Source organism: Rutilus rutilus (genome assembly GCF_951802725.1).
Source record: "Rutilus rutilus genome assembly, chromosome: 14".
Lineage (NCBI taxonomy): Eukaryota > Metazoa > Chordata > Actinopteri > Cypriniformes > Leuciscidae > Rutilus > Rutilus rutilus.
Genome location: NC_140219.1, coordinates 6,708,219 through 6,730,452, shown reverse-complemented (window position 1 = coordinate 6,730,452; position 22,234 = coordinate 6,708,219). Strand labels below are relative to the sequence as shown.

The following is a 22,234-nucleotide window of genomic DNA, read 5'->3' as shown; positions in this document are numbered from 1 at the left end:
CATCTTTATAGAAAGGGTAATTTTACAATGGACCAGGTATATTCTTTTGTTTCCAGTATTGACATTCTTTGCTGTGTGTCATGAGTGGTTTGAATAAAATTGTGCACACTGCTGGCTGGGTTTTACTTAAAACATACATACATCTATCTGTCTATCTATCTATCTATCTATGTAGATAGATAGATAGATAAAATGTACTGGAAAACAAGAGGATTTCGCAGTGCATTAGAGCTTGGATGTGTCACACACGTGGGTAAAGCGGGATATACACACACTCCTGCACCATCCTGGACACGGTTCATACATGTTGTCGATAGCAGCGTCTTACTGTTAAATGGTGGGTAAGTGGGTAACTTCCGGCGATGAGTGAAGAGATGCAACTGTTCGAGTCTGTGAGGGTTGTGTGTGTGTGTGTCGAGCGATCCCATATTACAGTAACGTCTGATTATCATGTCATTCGTTCTGTGTGCACATATATATATATATATATATATATATATATATATATATATATATATATATATATATATATATATGATATGCATTAGTCCTCGTCCCCGTCGTCCCCTTGCAGGCCCTCCGGTAGCATGTCGCGCGCCCTCCGCTCCCGGCTCCGCTCCTGGATCTTCTTCATCTCATCCGCGTACTTGCAGAAGGTCGCGCCGAATTTGGACCACACTTTGCAGGGTACGGTGATGGAGTTGCGATAGGTGGGTTTCACCTCGCTTACCCGCATAAAGACGCCGTACTTGTTGGATCCTACGTCGAAGAAAAAGCGCTTGTTGTCCACTGTCAACGACGTGCCCTCGGGCAGCTCCGCGGGGTCCTCGTCCACGCCGAAGTCATCGATGAGTTTGGCCAGCGCGTCGCGGAACTCGATGAGTCCCTGGGCCGGAAGAGCGATAGTCTGGCCTTGCGAGGTTCCCAAGCCGGGCCCGCGATTGACGGTCTGGCGGATCCGGAGAAACCGCCCCCTCTGGTTCTCCTTCAGATCCATGTAGTACTTTCGATTCTCCCGCACCAGGAACTCGCTCTTAAGCGCCCTCCTGGGCTCGTCCTGCACAATCTCGGGGTTGCTGGGGCCCAGCTGGGCGTAGTGCTCGATGAAGTCTCCCAGGTAGTCGCGGAACTCCACGGCGACGGACATGGAAAGAGTCAGGCGGCTCTTGTTTCCTCCGGCCCCGACCTCCGCAATCTTCAGAAAGCGGCCTTTGGCGTTCTGCTTCACGTCCAGATAGAAGCGTTTGTTCTGAATGTCCACCCGCTTCGAGGCGAGCTCCTCCGTGTCGTGCTGGAGCCGCGATGCGGCGCCCGGTTGCATCGGACCGGCGCCGGGGCCTGTGGCGAATCCACCGTGCTCACTTCCACTGTCTCTGTCCGCCATGATGCAGCCTCCCCGCGTACCTTCTCTCTCTCTCTCTCTCTCTCTCTCTCTCTCTCACACACACTCACACTCACACACACACACACACACACACTCTCGTTCCCTTAGCCCTGCTGCTGCAAACGCGACTGCTGCTGAGCGACCCCCGAACTCTCGCGAGATCTGCTGCCAGAGACGCTTGCTGAAGGAGGAGACGACAACCTGCGCGTCCGTTGGACGAAGCGTAACGGCCAGTTTGGATCAGGTAAGCAACTAACACAACATTTAGCAACAAGGGAAAAAACAACCATAAAAAGTCTTCGAAGATTGTTACAATAAATGAAATTCTGAAATGGTCTAGTTGTATTATAAGTATTACACCATAGAAGAGTTTTAGATTTCTTTAATTCAAATATAGTCTATATCAAGGTCTTTCTTGAAAATTATATTACTCACGAATGTGACAATGATCTATTTTTAAAGATTCACCAAAAACAAAACCTGTAAAACCTTGTAAGACAATTAGACCTGGCGTCTTTGATTGGCATGAAGTGTTTTACAACATTCGGTAAACATTTGTGGATACATTCATGTATAAATATACCTGGCTTTCATATAATGGTCTTCTTTTATAGGCTGCAACTTTTTCTTAATAGCAGACTCTAATGTTGGAAACTGATGTCGAAGATTAGAGTGCAGGCTGTCAGTTAATTTTGTGTCAGGATGTTTCTTCAGAAAAAAAGCAGTTTGTTCAGCGTAGGCTACTGAAGCATCAACTTCTCCATTGACTTTCACTCAAACAGAATGGGCTCTTTCGTTTCGCATCTTTTAGCTCATCTTGAAGTCTCCATCTCGTAGAGGGGCTCTATTTCTGCAGTCCGTGAGATTCTTCAGATCAGGAATGTGTTAGTAAAAGTCATATCAGCGTTAAGATTGCGCACAGAGCAATAAACTTCTTCATTAAGTTATTTGGAAGTTTTTTTTCTGTTTGTTTATCATCAGATGTAGATAATCTCTCATATTATCGTGTGCGTTTGTTTAATAAGTATGTGTGCGAAAGAGATGAAGAGAGAGGGAGTCAAAAGAATAACAATAAATAATTAATAATAATCAGCATGTTGGTGTTTTATTGCTGTTAGATACCATCATGAATTTTATTTTATTTTTATATCTTGTTGCATTATTAGTAGGCCATGTAATGCATAATTAATTATTATAAAAATATGACCATTCAAAATACAGTTTTAAACGAATACATTTTAAGATTACATAATCACAGGGAAAATGGCAGGACTTAGAAATAGTAATGATATGGAATCATAGGCACAGCTATTTACCGTTCAGCACCACGGACAGCGACAGTGGGCTTTATGAATGAGTGAATGAGTTCTCAGGTTGTTGCTCATTAATTCTTCTAGGGTAAGTGTAGAAAATGAGAAGAAATGTATCTTTCATTTACTTTAGACAAGGAATAACAGAAAAATCTAGTTGAAAACACTTGTATTCATGTCAGTGGCATACATTTTAAAATCGTTTATATTTCAAACATATTATACAAGGTTATATGATGACAGTCCTCTATGTTTTATGGTTGTCTTGTCCCATAAAAATAATGGATTCCGAAAGTTTGGCAAATAGCCTATACATATTATTCTTTAAAAAAATTATTGACTTCATTTTTTTTAATTTCCATATATTACAATTTCTGGACAGTTATTTTGACCTCTTTTTTTTTGTGGAAAAGGCTTGTTTTGTTCAGCTCAAATAATTGAGTTCACCCAAAAAATTTAAATGATCCCATAATTTACTCCCTCTCAAGCCATCCTAGAAGTTTATGACTTTCTTCTTTCAGACGAACACTAACACAATCAGAGTTATATTAAAAAATATCCTGGCTCTTTCCAGCTTTATAATGGGAGTGAATAGAGTCTGAGATTTTGAAGCCCAAAAAAAGTAATCTATCTATCTATATAAAAGTAATCCATAAGGCAGTGGGTTAATAAATGTCTTCTGAAGCGAAGCGATGCAATGCATTTTTGTAAGAAAAATATCCATATTTATAACTTTATAAACTATAATCACTGGCTTCCAGTAACGGCCATAAGCGAGTCTAGTTCCGGCAGAAGAGTGACCTCTGACCCGACACATGTGCATGAAAGCTTGAAATTTGCCATTTTTCTTACAAAAATGCATCGCATCGCTTCGCTTCAGAAGGCCTTTATTAACCCACTGGAGCCGTATGGATTACTTTTATGATGATAGATTACCTTTTTTGGGGCTTCAAAAGCTAAGGTACCATTCACTCCCGTTATAAATCTTGGAAAAGCCAGGATATTATGTAATATGACTGATTGTGTTCGGCTGAAAGAATATACACCTGGGATGGCTTGAGGGTGAGTAAATTATGGGATAACTTTCATTTTTGGATGATCTAACCCTTTAATGGCTCACAAATATTAAAAATAAATATAGAAAAATTTTAATAATAAAAACACATTTTAATTGATTGATAAACCTTTTAATTTAATTTTAATAAATGGATTTTCCGAGTCATACAAAATTACATAGGCCCCATTTGTTTTTTTAATCCAAAATGAACACAAAGATTTCATGTGTTATAAAGTAAATTTCTATCATCTTGAACATTCTTATTTGTCTTTGCCCCGGTAAAGCAAATGTTAAAAGAACACTGACGTGCGTCTGAAGCGAGGCAGGTGTTCGCAGCGCGTTTCTCGATTGCATTACACACTCGCGCTGTGACTGCAGATGTCGCCCTACAGCAGCCTCTGGACAGGACGGCAATGGCACATTCGTTCTCTCGCGACGCATTTACGCATGATGTAACCCTAATGTTCAAGTTAAAACCCAGTCCAAAACCGTGCACAAAACAATCCTCTAGACTGTTGCGAATCATTCCGTTCATTTAGTCTGACTTGTCACGACGGCGCAATGACCGGTCCCCTCCTCTCATTATTCTAGAGCCCTCGGTACATGGCAAATACCCGCAGGACCTGTTGCCGGGGTAAATATGGCTGATAGGATGCTCGGTGGTTTGCTGTGTATCTGTCTTCTTGGCGCGTGGCGGATCGCTTTTTGGGGCAAAATGGTGAATGTGACCTGAATGCGGATTGTTCTTGAGTAGAAAATCACGGCAAACGCACTTTTCACCAGGCATCGATTGCATTTCCAGCTGCTTTTCGCAGCGTTAGTCATCGCGTCAGCGGTCTGGCGCGGTGGCCCGTCTGCCGTTTCTCTATTAGTTGATGTCGCGCGGCGAATAAACACAAATCTTTCTCTGCCATTTTACTTCGCGCAACGACGCGACGCCGGCAGGCTGCTTTCGAGGGATTTCTTGCTACGGCTGGCCGGCCGGCTCGCTCCCGTGCCATTAGTGCATTTGCGCCAGAACTTTCAGCAGACGGCTGAGATCTGCTCACGTAAAAGCGGAGGGCGCGCGCTTGTTGCATCGCCCAGCCGTACAGCAGCGCGTGCTGCGCGTCGTTTTGCACGGCGGAGCGCATTTCTGGACCCTTTTCGCTCGCATCCCCGCTTTTGTGTGCACGAGCGAGGCGTCTCGACGATGACATTGGCTGGATAGATACATAGATTGAGAGAGAGAGAGCAAAAGAGAGAAAGAGGGAGTGTGTGCGAGAGGAGCGTCTTGCTGCAAAGGAGCGTCATTTATGCATGCATGCTTATTGAGTTTGGGGATTGTGCGTTGAAGGAGAATGCAGCAGCCCAGCAGTGACCGGGGCTGATAACGGTTCCTCAGCGGCTGGTGTTTCCCCGTCACCAAGTGCATGGGGAAAGCAGCACACGCAGATGGCATGGACACTTGCGCAAGCCCATTCGCACTCAGTCCCCCAGCACCTTCTGCCCCGAGAGCACTGCAGCAGCGCCGCCGGCCGCCCCTGAGCCACAGCAGACGGCATGAGGAGGCTTGATCCGGTGCATTTCTCCATGCTCGTCATCGGGGTCTCCTTCGCCTGCTACGCCCCGAGTTTGGATTCGCTGCAGGACCAGGCTTACCGATCGGCCGTGGTGATCGAAGGCGAGGTGAGCTCGCTGCCCGAGAACGTCTCCGTGGAGCCCTACAGTGTGAATGTCAAGGTGCTGGACGTGTGGCCGGTGAACAGCGGCGGGCTGGAGCGCGAGCAGCTCGTCACCGTCGGAGAATTCGGCTCCGAGGCTCCTTGCGTGGCGGTGGAGAAGCACCACAGATATATATTTTTCATGGACCCCACGGAGGAGCCTTTAGTATTCAAAGCGTCGTTTGCTCCTCTGGACAGCACCGAGAAGACCCTCAAGAAAGATGTGGAGAGCATATTGTGTGAAGACTGCGGTAAGTTTATTCACTGTGACTGTGACTGGTGGCAGATGGACGGGGCTCTTCATTGTTAACAGATAGAGCAGCACATTCACAATGATGCGTTTTGCTCTAGAGGAGAACGGGAAGATGGGTCGCTTGTGTTTGGGCGTCTCTGCAGTATTGTTCTAATCACCGTTAAAAACATTTAGGTGTACACCACCAGTACACACACACACACACACACACACACACACAAGCACACGAGAGAGAGAGGGAAGCATTGACCACATCTGTGGCAAGCCGCTTATTCCTTTAAACCAATGAGAACTAATTAGTGACTAATACCTTTTTCAGTTTGACTCCTTCATTAGATGCTAAACAGAAGTGATTTTGACCAGTATCTATTCAATTAGAGGTTTGCTTCATGCAAATATAACTTCCAATGTTACTATTGTTTTCTAAGAGGATCTGTAGTTTAGTGTTCACTTCAATTATCGATATACCTATTCTAGCTGTATATTGATAAAAAATATTATGTGGTGAAGTAGCCTAAATACTACAGAAAAAAAGTAATTTCTTCATGAAAAAGTTAGTTCAGACAAGTATTTTAAAAAGAGTAAATTCTATATTAGTACTCAGTTCAAGCTTGTAGCAATTAAAGTGTAAATATCAATGTTATAAAATGAAGTAAAACCTACTCAACTTTTCATGATGGGTGTTCCCATCATGCACTAGGGCTTGAATAATTAATAAGGTTGATTTTTTTCCAGCTGTATTTACACTGTTTTATTATTGCTTTTGTTGTTAGGTTTAGTAACTTGACATTTTATGACATCTGGAGTTCATTTTCTACTCAAAGTGACACATTCATACTCAAAAACGATCCATCGAATGTTACCGTCATGGTGTATTGAGGTCTCTGTGTTCGGGTGGGTAGGTACTGTTATTTCCAACATGTTGGTATGGTGTCTATACTATTATTTACTTAAATGTTACTTAGTAAAGCATACACTTTAAAAGCTTTAAATTCAGTGTTATAAAGGTTTGAGTAAAAAGTATTGCGAAGGAAACTTCAACTAAGTAGAAATTACTACCTATCAACCTTTTACTGGCCAAGTTAAAGTTACTTATTTTCTTTGTTAATTTTACTTAATTTAGGTAAGCGGAGTTTTTACGTAATTCCATGTGAAAATTTGCTTTAAAAATCTGCATGCAAAAACTTCAAGAAAAAAAATGTTACTAGTTACAATTACTAGCTTATTGTCTTGTTAGTTGTAATTGCATGTTGTACTTGTGATATATCGAAAATAATAGAAACATAAAAATCCATAATATTTAAAGGAATAAATGTTAAAGCGGTTTGCCACAACCATCAGATTGACATGCATTAAATTACCAATTATTCTGTACTCTCAGGCACAGAGTTCAATCAATATGAAGCAATGTACATGAATCTTCAGGCTAAGAGTCGCCCATGTTCATCTGAAACACGTGATTTCACAGAATGCAGCATGATGTGCCGTGATTCATGCAGGCTTCTAACCTTCCCAGAGATCTTGTAAGTTTATGTATGGTGAGAAGCATCAGACAGAAATGTGTGTGAAATAATGCGGATGGCAGCATATCAGTTAGCGTATGGTTGGCATGGAGCACGAAACCACGTGATGGGAAATCTGCTGGATTTGGTTGGTTACGGGATCAGGTGGCAGAGGCAAGGCCCCTACAGAAAGGGATTCCCATTCAAATGCAGATAAGCTCTGGCATCACACTTCTCTGCCCTATTATAATCTGACATATTGGTGAATGTTTTATTTAACATGACTTAATTTATTGATGCTTTCTATTTACATTTTATGAATTAGAAATGAGCATCGACTCAGTGTGCTTTAAGAACAGAGTGTGACTTTGAAATAATAGTGCCGTTTTAATGCAGAGATATGATTTATTTCTTAAAATTGCTTGTAACTTGACTTGTAAATCAGTTCATATGGTTGTCAAGCGACCTTCAGAGTAGGTGTGGTTGAAATGAAGTGTTCTGCATGGCACCCGATTGGATATTAGCCTTGTGGTTTTACTTTTTCATTGTGATTTCCACTCCAGTTGACATATATGCACAAATTATGACTTTTTTTGTTGGAAGAACTCCATCGTCTAGAGACAGAGCCTTAAGTGTTCTCTCTCTCTTTAATTCATGTGTGTCTGTTCTTTTAGTCTAATGGCATATTATTAAATTAGTAATAATATTACACTAAAATTATATTACAAGGAATTTCTGTGTCTTCCTGTCCTGTTCTTTCCAGACAGCCCTGGGTGAGTTTTAGGAAACAGGCAAGAATCTCTTAAATAGAATATTTAAGGCATTTGATATATCTGTGGATAAGAATGAATATTTAGATATAATAGCAGCGTTATTGGCATGATATACGCGCATTGTCCAATTACTGTTTGTGCTGCATTGGATTCGATTATTTGGGATTTATTTGTTTGTTTATTAAATACTGTATAGAACAATTCTATATAAAGCAATTGTGGATTTAACATCTATTGATAAAATGTATGTTTTTAATGAAACCCTTTAAATTGGTCGGATCAAGAATAATTGATGCCATTTTATATTATTTATTTGAAAGAATTATGTCGTTTCATGTCTGCCCTTGTATTGTTCAACTGGTTGATTCAATGTTGATATGGGATTTAGAAAGTAATAAATAATGCAATATTTTTAGGGAGAGTAATTAGCTAATAACACTGTTGAAGATGTAATTAGTAATTCATTACTTTTTTAGAGTAACTCAACCAATGCTGGGTAAAATCAATGTAGACTGCATAAACATGTCAAATATTGTACATATAATGCACATGCAAATATAAAAATATATACAGGTTTGCATATTCAAATTTAAGCAGGTTTTAGAAATATCAGCTTAAAAATAAATACACATAAATCACCATGGTCACCAAAAATAATCAGATCTAAATATACAATATTTTTCAATATTATTTGGTATAGATCTTTTTTTTTTTTATTCTTTTTTTATGATAATAGACATATAAATATAAATTCTTTGCTGAGGAAATGATACCCAAGCTGTTGAAATTGCCTCACTTTATGTGTCACTGTGCCGATATGAATGAGTTGACTCGTGAATGATTGGAAAATGGCTTTTGTTTACTCTACAAAGTTTTGGGGAAGCAAAAGAGAGGACAGAAGTGTCAGGGAGCAAAAATGCAGAAATACTGTATGTGAGGTAGGATTTACCCATTTAAAGCATCAGAGGGACTGATTCTGCTATTACGCTTTTTCGGATATTACCTTTCATGTAGAGTGTAATATAGCCTAGCTGTTTGTGAATGTAAAAGGCCTGCGAAATTTCAAAGACCAAAGTACACGTTAAATGAAGTTATTGTCTCCCTAAAGAAAGAGCCGATTCTGAACTGCCTGAAAAGAGTCGTCAGTAACTACAGTCTTGCTTTCTACATAGTTTTGTAACAAATTTGCCTAATTCCAGCCTATGGTCTTCATTGGCTGCCTGTGGACGTCTACATAGACCCTCAAACACTGTAGATGTAGCTGAGGACTGGAAGAGTTTGGTTCGTGACATGTTGAGGAAACACTGATGAGGACGATTAGCTCGAATTGATACAGTAAAACCAACGCCATTGTTTCTGTTCGTATCACTCTGTGACTGTGTAGCTGAAGTTCAGATATGGTAACGGGCTTTTGGTTTCCGATTTGCGCTGTATAGGTAGACCAATCACAACAGACTGGGCCATCTGACCAATCAGAGCAGGGGAAGATATCGGAAAGGAGGGGTTTAGAGAGACCTTGACCGAACCGTTCCAGACACTGAGAAAAGAGGTGATGAAATTAAAGTGTTTTTTGACCTTGGATGCATGTAAACCTAATGTAGGAAACTAAACAAAATTAGGAACCTTTACAATAGAATAATTGGGAAATATTGGTATTTAGGGAAATAATCAGTGTAAAAGTGTCAGATTGACTGTTTGCTGTTTGTTAGAAATTAAATGAGAGCAGTCTTGATCCATGGAGACCGGTGTGCGCAGAAACACGATCCAGCTCTGAGACTGAAAGACATGGCAGATGTAGAAACAGAGAGACTACAGAGACAGACAGACAGGGTATGAGTGAACATCTAATCCAATGTGACTGAACTGAATGTGACTGATGAAAGTGGCTATACCTTGAACTCTGCAGCAGAAAGTGAGAGAGACACGGTCTGTGGTAGTTTGAATGTGCTTGCGAGAGAGGAACAGGATTGAGAAATAGTGTGTGTATCTGTGTGTCAGTGGCGATGAGAGAAAGAGCGAGCAAGATATCTGGAGCTTGTATGAATTATGCAGGTTGCAGAGTGCAGAGTTTTAGCTGACCGTGTTCCTTTCTCTCTCATTTGCCTCTGATTTATATTTCACAGTAACTTCGCCATGTGCTTTTTCAAACACACAGAGAACAGAAAGCCGAGAGCAGTTGAGCTGGCCTGTTCATGCCAGATAAAAAGCAGCCTGTATCAAAGGCGCTCAGATACGAAATTAATGAACGTATTGATTGTGCGTTGTTTTCAAATTTCATCGCAAACAACGACTCGTTTATACTCGCAACATTATTGCTTTTCCCCCACTGCAGTCTCTTAAACATTCCTACACAAGCCCTGAAGCCATGAAGACATGCAGAACATCAGAGGCAGCGTCACAGAAACAGCCCCACCTCCTGGTCAGATTATGGTAATGCTGGCAAATCTCCCACCGGGGGAGACCAGCCCGTACAGAGGAAGATGGTGCTTTTTAATCTGACGTGTATATAGTGTATGAAGCTGTACTAGAGGATCAATAGAGCTTCATAAGGAGCTTATAAAGACAGCGAATGTCCTTTAAGCTGCAGAAGGACAGTTGAAGTTTACCCATTCACTGAATTATTGAACAGCACTTAGTTTATCTTCAGTCCCTTGACGCATACTCACAAACCTCCTCGGTAGTCTAGTGGCTTCAGTTTGGTGCACGGGCGCTAACTTGCGACTACGCCAAAAAAAGATTTTTTCGTACTGGATGGAGGAAGGAAATTATATCCGCATGATGTTAAACTGTGCTTGGGTTGCGTGGTACAGTGAGTATGCAGAAATGCTTTTATTTAGCATATTTCTCATTTAAAATAACACTTTTCATTGCAAATTATATTATCAGCATGAGAATTTGAGAGAAAAATGTATACAAAGTTGTAAAATTCATAAGTCATAAAATTCTAGATGGCGTAGTCTGATAGGTCGTTAACTCAATCTGCTTGCAATCACATCATTCTCTATAGGGAACAGCTGATTGGTTCCTGCTGTATCAGTAGCCAATGAGCTCGCTGCTCATCCTTCAAATACTTGGTCAGTATTTGCTGTAGCAGTTGCAGCGCGCTTTCAGAAACCCTCGACCTTCCCCAGCTCCACCTGTATAGATCTGCTACGGGTAATTCATGTACGCTATATTGTACAGCAGCAGCATGTCTTACTTGCTCACAGCAGTGTGTCGTGTGTGTGTTGGCGGTAGCAAGTCCCACAGCAGCATAGCAGGTCTTTTGCTTTAACAACAGAATACAACTTTTAGTGTTGATAATACAATTTGCAATGAAAATGTTTTAAAGGTGCAGTAAGTAATATCGAGCTAGTGGTTGAAATGGGTACTGCAGACCAAATTCAAAATATTGGAGAAAGTTGTTTCCCCCGCCTCCTCAGACTCGATACTCGCGCAGGTTGCCAGATTGAGAACACGCAACATGAACGAACGCAATTGACAATGGAAAGTGACGATCCCCACTGTAAGCTAATGTATCTGTGTTTTAATATGCCTCTAGTCATAGAGCTTTTTAGATGGATGCTGAGGCTTTCATGTTGAAACTGCGATCTCTGACCCAGTTCGCTTGCTGGCTTCCATGGCTGCAGTCCACCTTATTCCTATGCCCCATGACGCTTTGCACGAATTATGGGTGTAACTTCCGTTAAGCTGTAAACAATCAGTGAAAAGGCTCGCTCTATGAACACAATACGTTGAAAAAGTGTCACAATGAGATGACATTAACACTATGACACTACTCACCCTTCAACCATCGAACATTAAAAGGAAATTTAAAAGTGTAAAAGCATCAACAAGGTATTTCAACAGACCTAATAACCCCAAAAGCGCGAGTCTTTCCACAGCAATAACGGACGGGTTAAATATCACTGTATTAGTATCTGTATTATGTAACTTACGTTGCCTTAATTAAAAATGTTCATTAACTATTTCAAAGTGATTTCCGTCATTTTGTCAGATTATAAATTGCATTTACCTGTGAAAACAAACCTGGAAAGAGACCTGAGGATTTGAGGAGAATAACGAGAGATTCTTCGTGCATTCCAGTGAATTATTAATGGGATATATCGTAAATTAAATTCGGCAGAACAGACCACAAATGTGCTGTATATGTTGTCCTTTTTCATACTTTTACAGCGGATTGCAAAGGGAAAAAAGAAAATAATCATGAGGAAAAGAATACAGCAAATGAAAAGAGCTCTTGCCATAGATATTCTTTGTTATAACATGTCACTTCAAAATACCAAGTATAACGTTATTCTCATGATGTCTGAAAATAAATCATGAAGGAAAATTGACAGCTCATCCAGTCAAATCAGCTTTATTTGTAGGGCAACCTTATGATTTGAAATGATTCGTTTCAGCCTTTTTGAATGGAAGTTCCCCAAACCGGAAGTGCCACCCATAATTCCAAAACGCAGTAAGCTCATCAGGAATAAGATGGATACGGTGTGTTTTCCGCCAACTGGCAATCCGGGGTGTCGAAGTACTATTGGGTAAATTGGCAGTGGGCGGGATCACACAGACCAAAACAAAAACAGACATTCCAACACATATCAAAGAAGAATGACTGGCTGTAGCAATGTTTAAAGGTATAGTTCACCCAAAAATGAAAATTCTGTCATTAACTACTCACCCTCATGTTGTTCCAAACCCGTAAGACTTTCGTTCATCTTCAGAACACAAATGAAGATCTTTTTGATGAAATCTGAGAGTTTTCTGTCCCTCCATTGACAGCCACACAACTACCTGACGCTCAAAAAAGTTCATAAAGAGATCGTAAAGCTAATCCATATGAAATGAGCGGTTTAGTCCAAATTTTCTGAAGAGACTCGATCGCTTTATATGATGAACAGATTGAATTTAGGCTTTTATTCACATTTAAACATTGATCAGTGAACATAAACGGAAGCTCAACCGAATCTGCTTGATGCGCAATAACAAATAACCTCTTGTGAGAACCTCTTGCGGAAGCTCAAACGTGCTGCGTAACACGGGAATGAACCTCATTGGTTCTCGCACGTCAAGCAAACATGCTTGAGCTTCCATTTACCACAACTGATGTGAGTCGATCAATGTTTGTATGTGAATAAAAGTCTAAATTCAATCTGTTCATCATATAAATCGAGTCTCTTCAGAAAATTTGGACTAAACCACCCAATTGATTTGGATTAGTTTTACGAACTCTTTATGAACTTTTTAAAGCGTCAAAGTGATAGTTGTGTAACTATGGAGGGACAGAAAGCTCTCAGATTTCATCAAAAAGATCTTCATTTGTGTTCTGAAGATGAACGAAAGTCTTACGGGTTTGGAACAACATGAGGGTGAGTAATTAATGACAGAATGTTCATTTTTGGGTGAACTATCCCTTTAAAGACACTGCGAATCTGTCTGTTTCTCTATCCGCCCAGTGTTCTCGTACTGTCATTCACACAGAGAGACTGAAATCAGATGAATCTGCCATGAGTTCAGCCCGAGTCCACATGAAATGGAAATGAATGTAATATATATATATATATATATATATATATATATATATATATATATACATATATATATATATATATATATATGTATGTGTGTGTGTGTGTGTGTGTGTGTGTGTGTGTGTGTGTTATATAGCCAGCATGCTCCTGATATTACACATCTGTAGGAAAGTAGGAGGGGAGTTATTACTGAAAGAGAGAAAGCGAGCGCAAGAGATGCTATTGCGGAAAAACGAGTGGAACGGGATGGGAGAAGGTAAGCAAATGAGAGTGGTAGAAAGAGAAAAGCAGATGCACTGAAGGGGGAGGGGGGGCTGCACACGAGAAAAAGAGAGGGAGGGAGAGTAAAAGAGAATAGCTTTCCCCTTTCTGCTCTGCCTGCGAGCATCTCATCAACTATTCATCACTTACTGTGCCCATCTCTCTCTCTCTCTCTCTCTCTCTTGTTCAGCCCTCATTCACGCTATCCTCAGCTCTGAGAGATGTGTCAGGAATGTCTAATTGAAATGAACTGATAGAAACACATTGACTCAGGTAAGCAGGTCGACTCAGCCGAGCTCATTTCTAAGACAATCACACTAGGGCCTGTTTCACAAACACGCTGCATCTGCGACGTGTATTTTTGGTGCCGGCCGTATTAACTAGGGATGGGTCAGGATGTTCAGCTAGTCAATTAGTGAGGTCTAGATTTTTTCTTATGTATTTTTAGCTTTGATATTTTTAGCACTTGTGCTTTAATAAGCTTGCTGTGCTTTATTTGTTAGTTAACACTGCAAAACCCTCATCCGTGCCCCAACGTTAGCGTTTCATTTTTAGTTTTGTTTTTCAATTAAAATATTCCATATTCCGTTTTCTTATGCTTTTTTTGATTCCTGTGTTCTGTTTAATCATAATGCATATCCTATACCACATATATTATATTGTAAGGGCCTATGATTTCTGCCATGTGGAAAACATGGACAGAATTGCAGAATTCAGTCATAAAAATGGGGGAGCGACCTTTAACCCACGGCAACAATGTAAAAGTAGCCCAATTCCGGTTTTCGGACTTGTATAAAACATGACAGACAAGTTAAACATGAAGCAGTTTCGGATCAAATAAATAGGATTTTATAGGGTCCTAATATATTTACCCACTTCTTTTGTTAACGCTCCCTAAGAAACGCATCAGTTCAGGGTCAGGTGAACCATAAACCAGCCTAACCATACAGGGCTTCCACTTTTCACGAGCAATTATTCAACTAGTCGATCAGGCAATCCACTAACTTGAAAATATATAGTTTTGCATATCCCTAATATAACTGGTTGCACCGTTCATATGCAAACTTAAGTGCCGTGGCATCACTGAAGCGACTTGGAAAGTATATTTTTGGTGTGTAAGTCACACTTCACACAGAGAGCATGTTGAAAAAGCACTGGTACCTATTTATCAACATGATATTTTGAAATATAGTTTAGAGTATATTGTTAAAAACAAATATAAAAATAAGAACTAGTTTGTCGCTGTGCATGTTGGTCTCCTCTTGTGGGCGGTTGACTGACTGTAATAAACTGCAATGGTTACCAGATGGTTGCTGTGGCGGTAACAGACCTCCCTACTCAAGGGGGCGATAGAGTTTCCTTCAGATGTCTGTGCTGTGTTTTCCATGGAATTGACCCTTCGCAGGAAGTTTGATTGACAGGCGATCTGACCAATCCGCCGAACCCGCCATTTTTGTCCTATAAAGCAGACAGGAGAGTTAATAGATTAACGTTGGTGCATTTGAACTTGAAAAATGGAGTTTACTGACGTCTTTCCGTGGTTAAAACAACATTCCTTCTGATGTTCATTCATGTTTATTTAATGCTGTAAATTAACAAGAAGGAAGAGATGATTGGTTCACGAGCAGCTTTAACTGAGGCTCTACAGCGGTCTGTCAGACACATTAAAGAGCCACAAAACGGTATTTATTGTTTAAATTTCGTAAAAAAAATGACCACATTTGAATCATATCAGAAGTAACCTGGTCTGTCCTGTCTGTCAGCGTGTTGTCAGTGTCCTCTCTGCTCCTCGATGTATTTTTCACTGTGAGAACATGGTGTGGCGTGGGAGCGGCGTGGCTTGTTGGACATAGGAACAGTAACTAAAGGGCCGCCCCCTTTGCGAACGGTCAATTGGGCTACTTTTAAGTTGTGCCCGTGGGTTGATATCCACCCCAGTGCGATTTTGGTGCTCCAAGACCCCCAAACAGCCCCCTCCCGCCCAATTCAGTGGAGAGTTCGGCCACCCAATGGAGAAAATCGCATTGGGCTATTTTTGACCTACTTTTGTTGCACAGACCTGTCAACGCTAGTGCCATTAAGCCAAATGTGTTGTTATTCAAATACCTAGCTATAAAACATATCGACTTACTTGCTAACTTGCTCTCTGCTGTTTAACTATTTATTCGGCACAACAGTAGTTGAACTGAAGTGAAAACCATTCAACACATAGAAATGCACATTGTCTGACATATTTCGAAATGCATAGTTTGCATTTGTGTTCATGTGATTGAGAGGATGTAAAACATAGTTTGCGTGAGTGTCTTTGCCAATCTTAAACTCAGGTAGTGTTAATATGCTGTGATGGGGTGCTTATGTGGAGGTGATGCTAGTGTAAGCTCTTCTCGTTTGGCTCAGAGAGACCTGCTGTGTCAACTTTTTCTTTCTTTTTTTGTTTTAATTAGCAGCTGGTTTTCCTCTGCGGGCTCCATTGGGACTCCATATGTTATGGAGTATAGATCCCATGTGTAAAGCACACGCTGCAACCTCATCTTACAGTACCTTACAAAAATAGGTCCTATAGTTTCCACCAAAACACCACAGTTACTACATGAACCTGTACTTACTACTGTAAAATAATAGTAAAGTCATGAGGGGTTCGTTCTTCTTTTCTTCAGTAAGGTTTTTTCTTTTGTGGAAATTTTTATTCAGCAAGAATGCATTAAATTGATCAAAAGTGACAGTAAATACATTTATAATTTTACAAAAGATTTTTGTTTCAAATAAATGCTGTTCTTTTGAACTTTCTATTCATAAAATTACCATTTTTGACATTGATAATAAGAAATGTTTCTTGAGCAGCAAATCAGCATATTAGAATGATTTCTGAAGGATCATGTGACACTGAAGACTGGAGTAATGATGCTGAAAATTCAGCCTGGCATCAAATGAATAAATTACATTTTACAATAGATTCAAAGAGAAAATAATAATATTTTAAAATATTCTTGTTTTTGGTGTATTTATTAATCAAATAAATGCAGCCTTGGTTGACACATTATATAGTGAAACAGGATATTCAATAAGAAACTAACTGTAAATCTAAGACCTGGATGTGAGTTTGGGTGGATTGAAAGACCGTCGGCACCCAATTTTGTTGGTCAAGCTCACTTCTTTTTCAAATTTCATATCATTTGCTATTATTCCTGGAACATTTATTGTTAGCATTAAATTCCTGTGGTAACAATTTTTTAATTTTTCTGAATTTTGTTAATGTTAGAAAACAAGATGTGGTTGTCCAAACAACAGTAAGACTTTATTATTTATTATTCAATAAATAATAATGATAATGATGGAATTAAATTATTTAAGGATTAAAAGGTATTTAAGGGAATAAATAAATAAAAGTGGTAAAATAAGTTCTAGGTCTAATTGTAGTTATGAAGTAATCAATCTAAACTATTTGATTCGTATGTCTAATATTTCGAAAATGCAAACGTTTCTTGTCTCTTCACATTCATTTATGAATTACATGAATCATGATCTCATATTTGCAATTCAAAATTTCGTAATAAGTTGAGTAGTTTGCAACTAATCTATTACTGTCGATGCTGAACATTTCTATCATAAAACGGTTATCTATTACATCTACTTACATCTTTCCACAAGCTCTTGTTGCTTTGTGACAGTGACAGTAAGACCCGCCTTCTTTGATTTGATTGGCCATCTCGATCATTTTGACATTGATGAGCACCGTTAGACAGCTGAGGCAGAGCAGCCTAAAAATGTAACTTTTGTCTTCCTAACAACACACAGCTTTACTCATTCTACACTAAAATGATAAGATAAGACAAATAAAATGAGAAAATATGAATTCTATTATTTATAGCTCAGATAAGTAAAATAGGTAAAATTGGAAATAGTACAAATATAGTGATGGATTTTGTAACACTAATGAATCAGGTGTGTGTATATGTGTGTGTTTAAACTCACAGTCAGAATGGCTCTTGAGTGAAATTGTGTGCTGCCGGTGCTATCGAGTAGTGAACTCTTATTTCCTCCACCCTGGAGAGGTGACAGGAGACACGGAGAGAGCAGAAAGCTGCTCAGCGGAGCGATGTACGTGTCAAAGGTCACCGTTTCACTCATTGTTCCTTTTAACTGTGGGACGGATGGAGCTGCAGTACCAGCGTCCACTGGAGAACGTTTTAGCTGCTGCTTTAATTGTTTAATTGTGTAATTATTCTGTCTATGTCTCTCGCCCATCTCTCTCTCTCTCTCTTTCTCTAGAGTGGTTACCATGGTGACAGCTGCGTGCTGCAGATATCACACTGATCTCACACACAGATAGAGGTGTTTCTGTCTTACACAAAAATGGAAATCTGCAGTCTCATAATAATAATAAACAGACCAAATGTGTCTTGCACTGTGTGCAAACACAAACTATGACAATGATATTTATATATGATATGCTTGTGTGTGTGTGTGTGTGTGCTTGTGTGTGTCTGTGTGTGTGTGTGTGCGCGCGCTTGTGTGTGTGGTCAGGCAGGTCGGTGTTACGGCGTTTGATTTGAGTGCTTTGCTACAAATTGCTCGTGCTGAATAACAGCACTTGTTAAAGCAGATATGAGCGATCCGTTCGCTTCTGGAGGGCAAGAACCAAGTCGGGGGGAGGGGAGAGAAGTGTGTGAAAGATGGAGCGAGAGAGGACTTATGTGAGAATGAAAGAGTAAGTGTGTGTGGGTGTAAGGGAAAAGAGCTAGTCAGCTGACCTTGAGAGCGCAACCCTTGATGGAAGGCTGGAGGAGATCGGACGATCTGATTGGCTGGTGGTGTGTGTTCGGTTCCAGTAGGGCTGAGTTATCCTACTATCACATCACACATCATGCAGCATCTTCTGTATGTATTTAAACTGTATTATCACACAGCTGTCTATGCAAAGTTGGCTATATATTATGTCCAACTTTATCTGCATACATACAGTACACTCATGTACACTCTAAAAAATGATGGGTTGTTTCAACCCATGTTTGGGTCAAACATGGACAAACGGAACCGTTGGGTTTAAATTTGAATTTAAAAATGTAAACCCTTGGTTGGGTTTGTCCGTATTTGACCCAAACATGGGTTGAAACAACCCAGCATTTTTTTAAAGTGTTTAGTGTATATAGTAAATCTGTATAACAAAAACTGCTTCTTTTTTTTTTTTTTAAATGTAACTATAATTTCTTTGAGATTGAGATAGTGTTACTGACGGACCTTGACAGGAATATTGTTCCAGGAACAACACACGTTGGCAAAATCATAGGAATTGCATAACCAATTCACTCATATGTATGATGCACCATGCCCCAGTTTAATATTCAAAATGTTATATTCCCAATTTCCAGCATTCCCCTTGTGAGGAATGAACTGTGACAGGCTGGAAAATAAACCCTGTCATGGCGCTGCAGCTCTCACATGGAGTGGTTTATTTTCATATGTGCCTGCATGTCCCAGAGGCTGCCAAAAATAATTATTTTCCCAGCTAACTTACTTTAGTGTTGGTCCTTTTAAATGGCAAAATATTAGTGTTCCAGACAAAGTCATTTCAGAGCAATTTACGGTTGGATGTTCTGATCAGTTAGTAAAGTGTGTTGTTGAACACAAGATGCTTACATGGAACAGGGTTTTTGTTGTAATCTGCATTAAATGAGACAAAAATGGCTAAAGTTTATCTGCAAACTAATCACCTAAAAAGGGTTAGGTAGATTTTGTGCATGATATAACCGAGTGAAAAAAACCCTCACACACTTGCCCTGAAGTAGAGGCCAGAATGCCATAGAAACTTAAGTGGGTTGTTTTGACTTGGACCACCTAGCAACGCTCTAGCAACCACCCAGAACACCCTAGCAACTGCATATCACCTCCCTGGCAACCACCTTGAATACCTTAGTGGCAAGTTTTGTATGGGTGTGCAAGCATAACTCTCTTCTTAAAACCTACTTTTTACCTCTGCTGTCATGAATGTGAATTTCCAAATCACCATAAATGCACAGGCTTGATGTGCTTTCAGTTCCCACCTGACAGTGAGAGGGCACATGTAGTGCTCTCCCAAACACTGTAGGTGGAGAGATCAGCGGTTAAGAGTCATTTCAAGACTCTACAGTCAATGGGCATGTTCTGAATGGCACACTGCCAATCTACTTATTCTGTTTTTACAGTTTGCAACATGTACACAGTGTGACATATTCATTTTGCCAAAACGTGCAGTATACACTGTACAACCAGAAACACACTGTGTGGAATATTGTATCCCACAATGCAATGCTCTCAGCTTGAATTTACACTCGAGAGTGTCGTGATGACTAAACTAATACTAAGTGATAATGGCCAACATTTTCAAATATCCCTGTCATGACTCAGTATTTGATGCATGCAGCTTCACCAAAAATATATACAGTATATATATATATATATATATATATATATATATATATATATATATATATGTACTCAGTATATGATCACAGTATGTATTTGTGAAACTGCTTTCAGTCTGATCAAATATTGAGTACACACACACACACACACACACACACACACACACACACACACACACACACACACACACACACACACACGTGTATAAAGCATTTGTCCGGCATATCAATATGAACACATTTTGATGTCATGTGATAAGAAAGCCATGAAACAAAAATGTGTGTTTGTAATATTTTCTCATTATTAATACCATACATATATTTAATATATATATACTGTACATATATATATTTATATATTAAATTAGAAATATACAGTATATGGGTATTTGATCAACTTTGGGTAAAACAGTATGAATTTATAAGGCATAGTATATATATTTTAGGGGATGCAACTGGTCACAATTTATTTCCTTTTCCATTTTTTTAATTACTATTTGGCAATGTGGCGTTACAAACACTACCAGACAGTTTAAAAATGTGATAAATAGTACATTTCTTTTTCTTTTTTTTTACTCTTGTATGTGATATTATGTAAGCATGAGCAATGATTTTCTTTTTCCAGTATGTTCTCTCTATTTGGTGGAATTTTCTTAAGCCAACTTATTAGGCCAGCCTCTCTCTCTCTCTCTCTCTCTCTCTCTCTCTCTCTGACACATAATAGCAGTCTGTGGTTTCTCGTGTCTTAATGCTGTCTGTTTCTCTTTCTCTGTGGGCTTCCTTTGCGGTCCTATCCAATCTGTCTAAGGATGTGTATTGTATGTGCATTTAACATTACCTTTGGTTTTAAAGTGAGCTCTCTGCTAGTGTGAATCAGAATCTGTTTGCGATTCTTGGACATCTTAACCATGTCATCTGTTTCATAAAGTCATGCAAAACAGTCATCAGTGGTTTAGACATACATTTTAATTGTGCATGTTTAGCTGAATAAATTCAACTTCCACTACAGTTTAACTCTTTCTTGCAAGATTTGTCATCTAGTGTTTTTTTTCCCCTTTTAAACTAATAGCTACAGATTCCCTCTGACACAAACAGATGGAAAAAGTGAGGGAGGGAGGGAGAGAGAGAGAGAGAGAGAGAGAGATGCCCTCTTTTGGCTGTCAGTATCATTGTGCACATTCATTCTGGTCTGTTGTCTGTCTGACAGTCTGTCTCTCTCTCTCACTCACTCACACACAAGTGTCACAGAGAGCTGGACCCTAAGTCACACACTGCACCCAAGTCACGTATGGCCATGTGTCGAGCTTATGTGTGTGAGGGACTGCAAGTGAACCTGATGATATGTGGTCATTTCTGGTGGGACAAAATTTGTCCGAGAAGTGAACTACTGCAAATAATTTATGTAAATGCAAAAAAAAAAAAAATGTTTAACTGTATATAAATCAATATATAAGTCTGTGCTGTCTTTATTAAGATAAATTGTTATTACCATTAATACCTTATTAAGATAAATGCTTGTGTATTTAAAGGCACGTTTAAAGGGACAGTTCAAAGCCATTGACATTGACTATTACAAAAGGTTTCTATTTCAAATAAATGCTGTTTTTTTTACTTTATATTCATCAAAGTATCCTGGTAAAATTTACCATATTTTAAACAAAAATATTAAGCAGCACAACTGTTTTCAACATAATGTTTCTTAAAGAGCAGCAAATCAGCATATTAGAATGATTTCTGAAGGATCATGTGACACTGAAGACTGGAGTAATGATGCTGAAAATTCAGCTTTGACATCACAGGAATACATTACATTGCAAAATATATTAAATAGAAAACCGATATTTTAAATTGTAATAATATTTCACAATAGAGGACATAGAAACTTGGAGGTTTGTGTTCAACTAGTAGGAGACCATCTAACAAGCACCCATTGTCTTAAAATGTAAAAATAAAATTTCTGTTGCTTGTTCTCGTTTTCTCTTTATTTTCTCTCTGTAGCCACTGTCATTCTTTCATAAATGCAGTTGACAGAAAGGCTGTGTTGTAGACTTGACCCTAAACTTTC

General features: G+C 39.4%; 2 protein-coding genes across 3 annotated transcripts in view; one reads left to right on the top strand and one right to left on the bottom strand.

Moving 5' to 3' along the window:
- Positions 1–544: 544 nt before the first annotated feature.
- purab (purine-rich element binding protein Ab) lies at positions 545–1,618 on the bottom strand (the record flags this gene model as incomplete). The annotated part of the gene is made up of 1 exon (XM_084430395.1): positions 545–1,618. The coding sequence occupies exon 1, from the start codon at positions 1,382–1,384 to the stop codon at positions 545–547; it is 840 nt and encodes a 279-aa protein (XP_084286521.1). The 5' UTR covers positions 1,385–1,618.
- A 3,357-nt stretch (positions 1,619–4,975) lies between these two features.
- nrg2b (neuregulin 2b) overlaps positions 4,976–22,234 on the top strand; it is a gene marked incomplete at its 5' end in the record, with an annotated part of 73,169 nt that continues 55,910 nt past the window's right edge. For both annotated transcript variants that reach the window (XM_084430113.1, XM_084430112.1), the window contains one exon: positions 4,976–5,705. In XM_084430113.1, coding sequence (XP_084286239.1) covers positions 5,294–5,705 — 412 coding nt within the window. The remainder of the gene's footprint in view (positions 5,706–22,234) is intronic.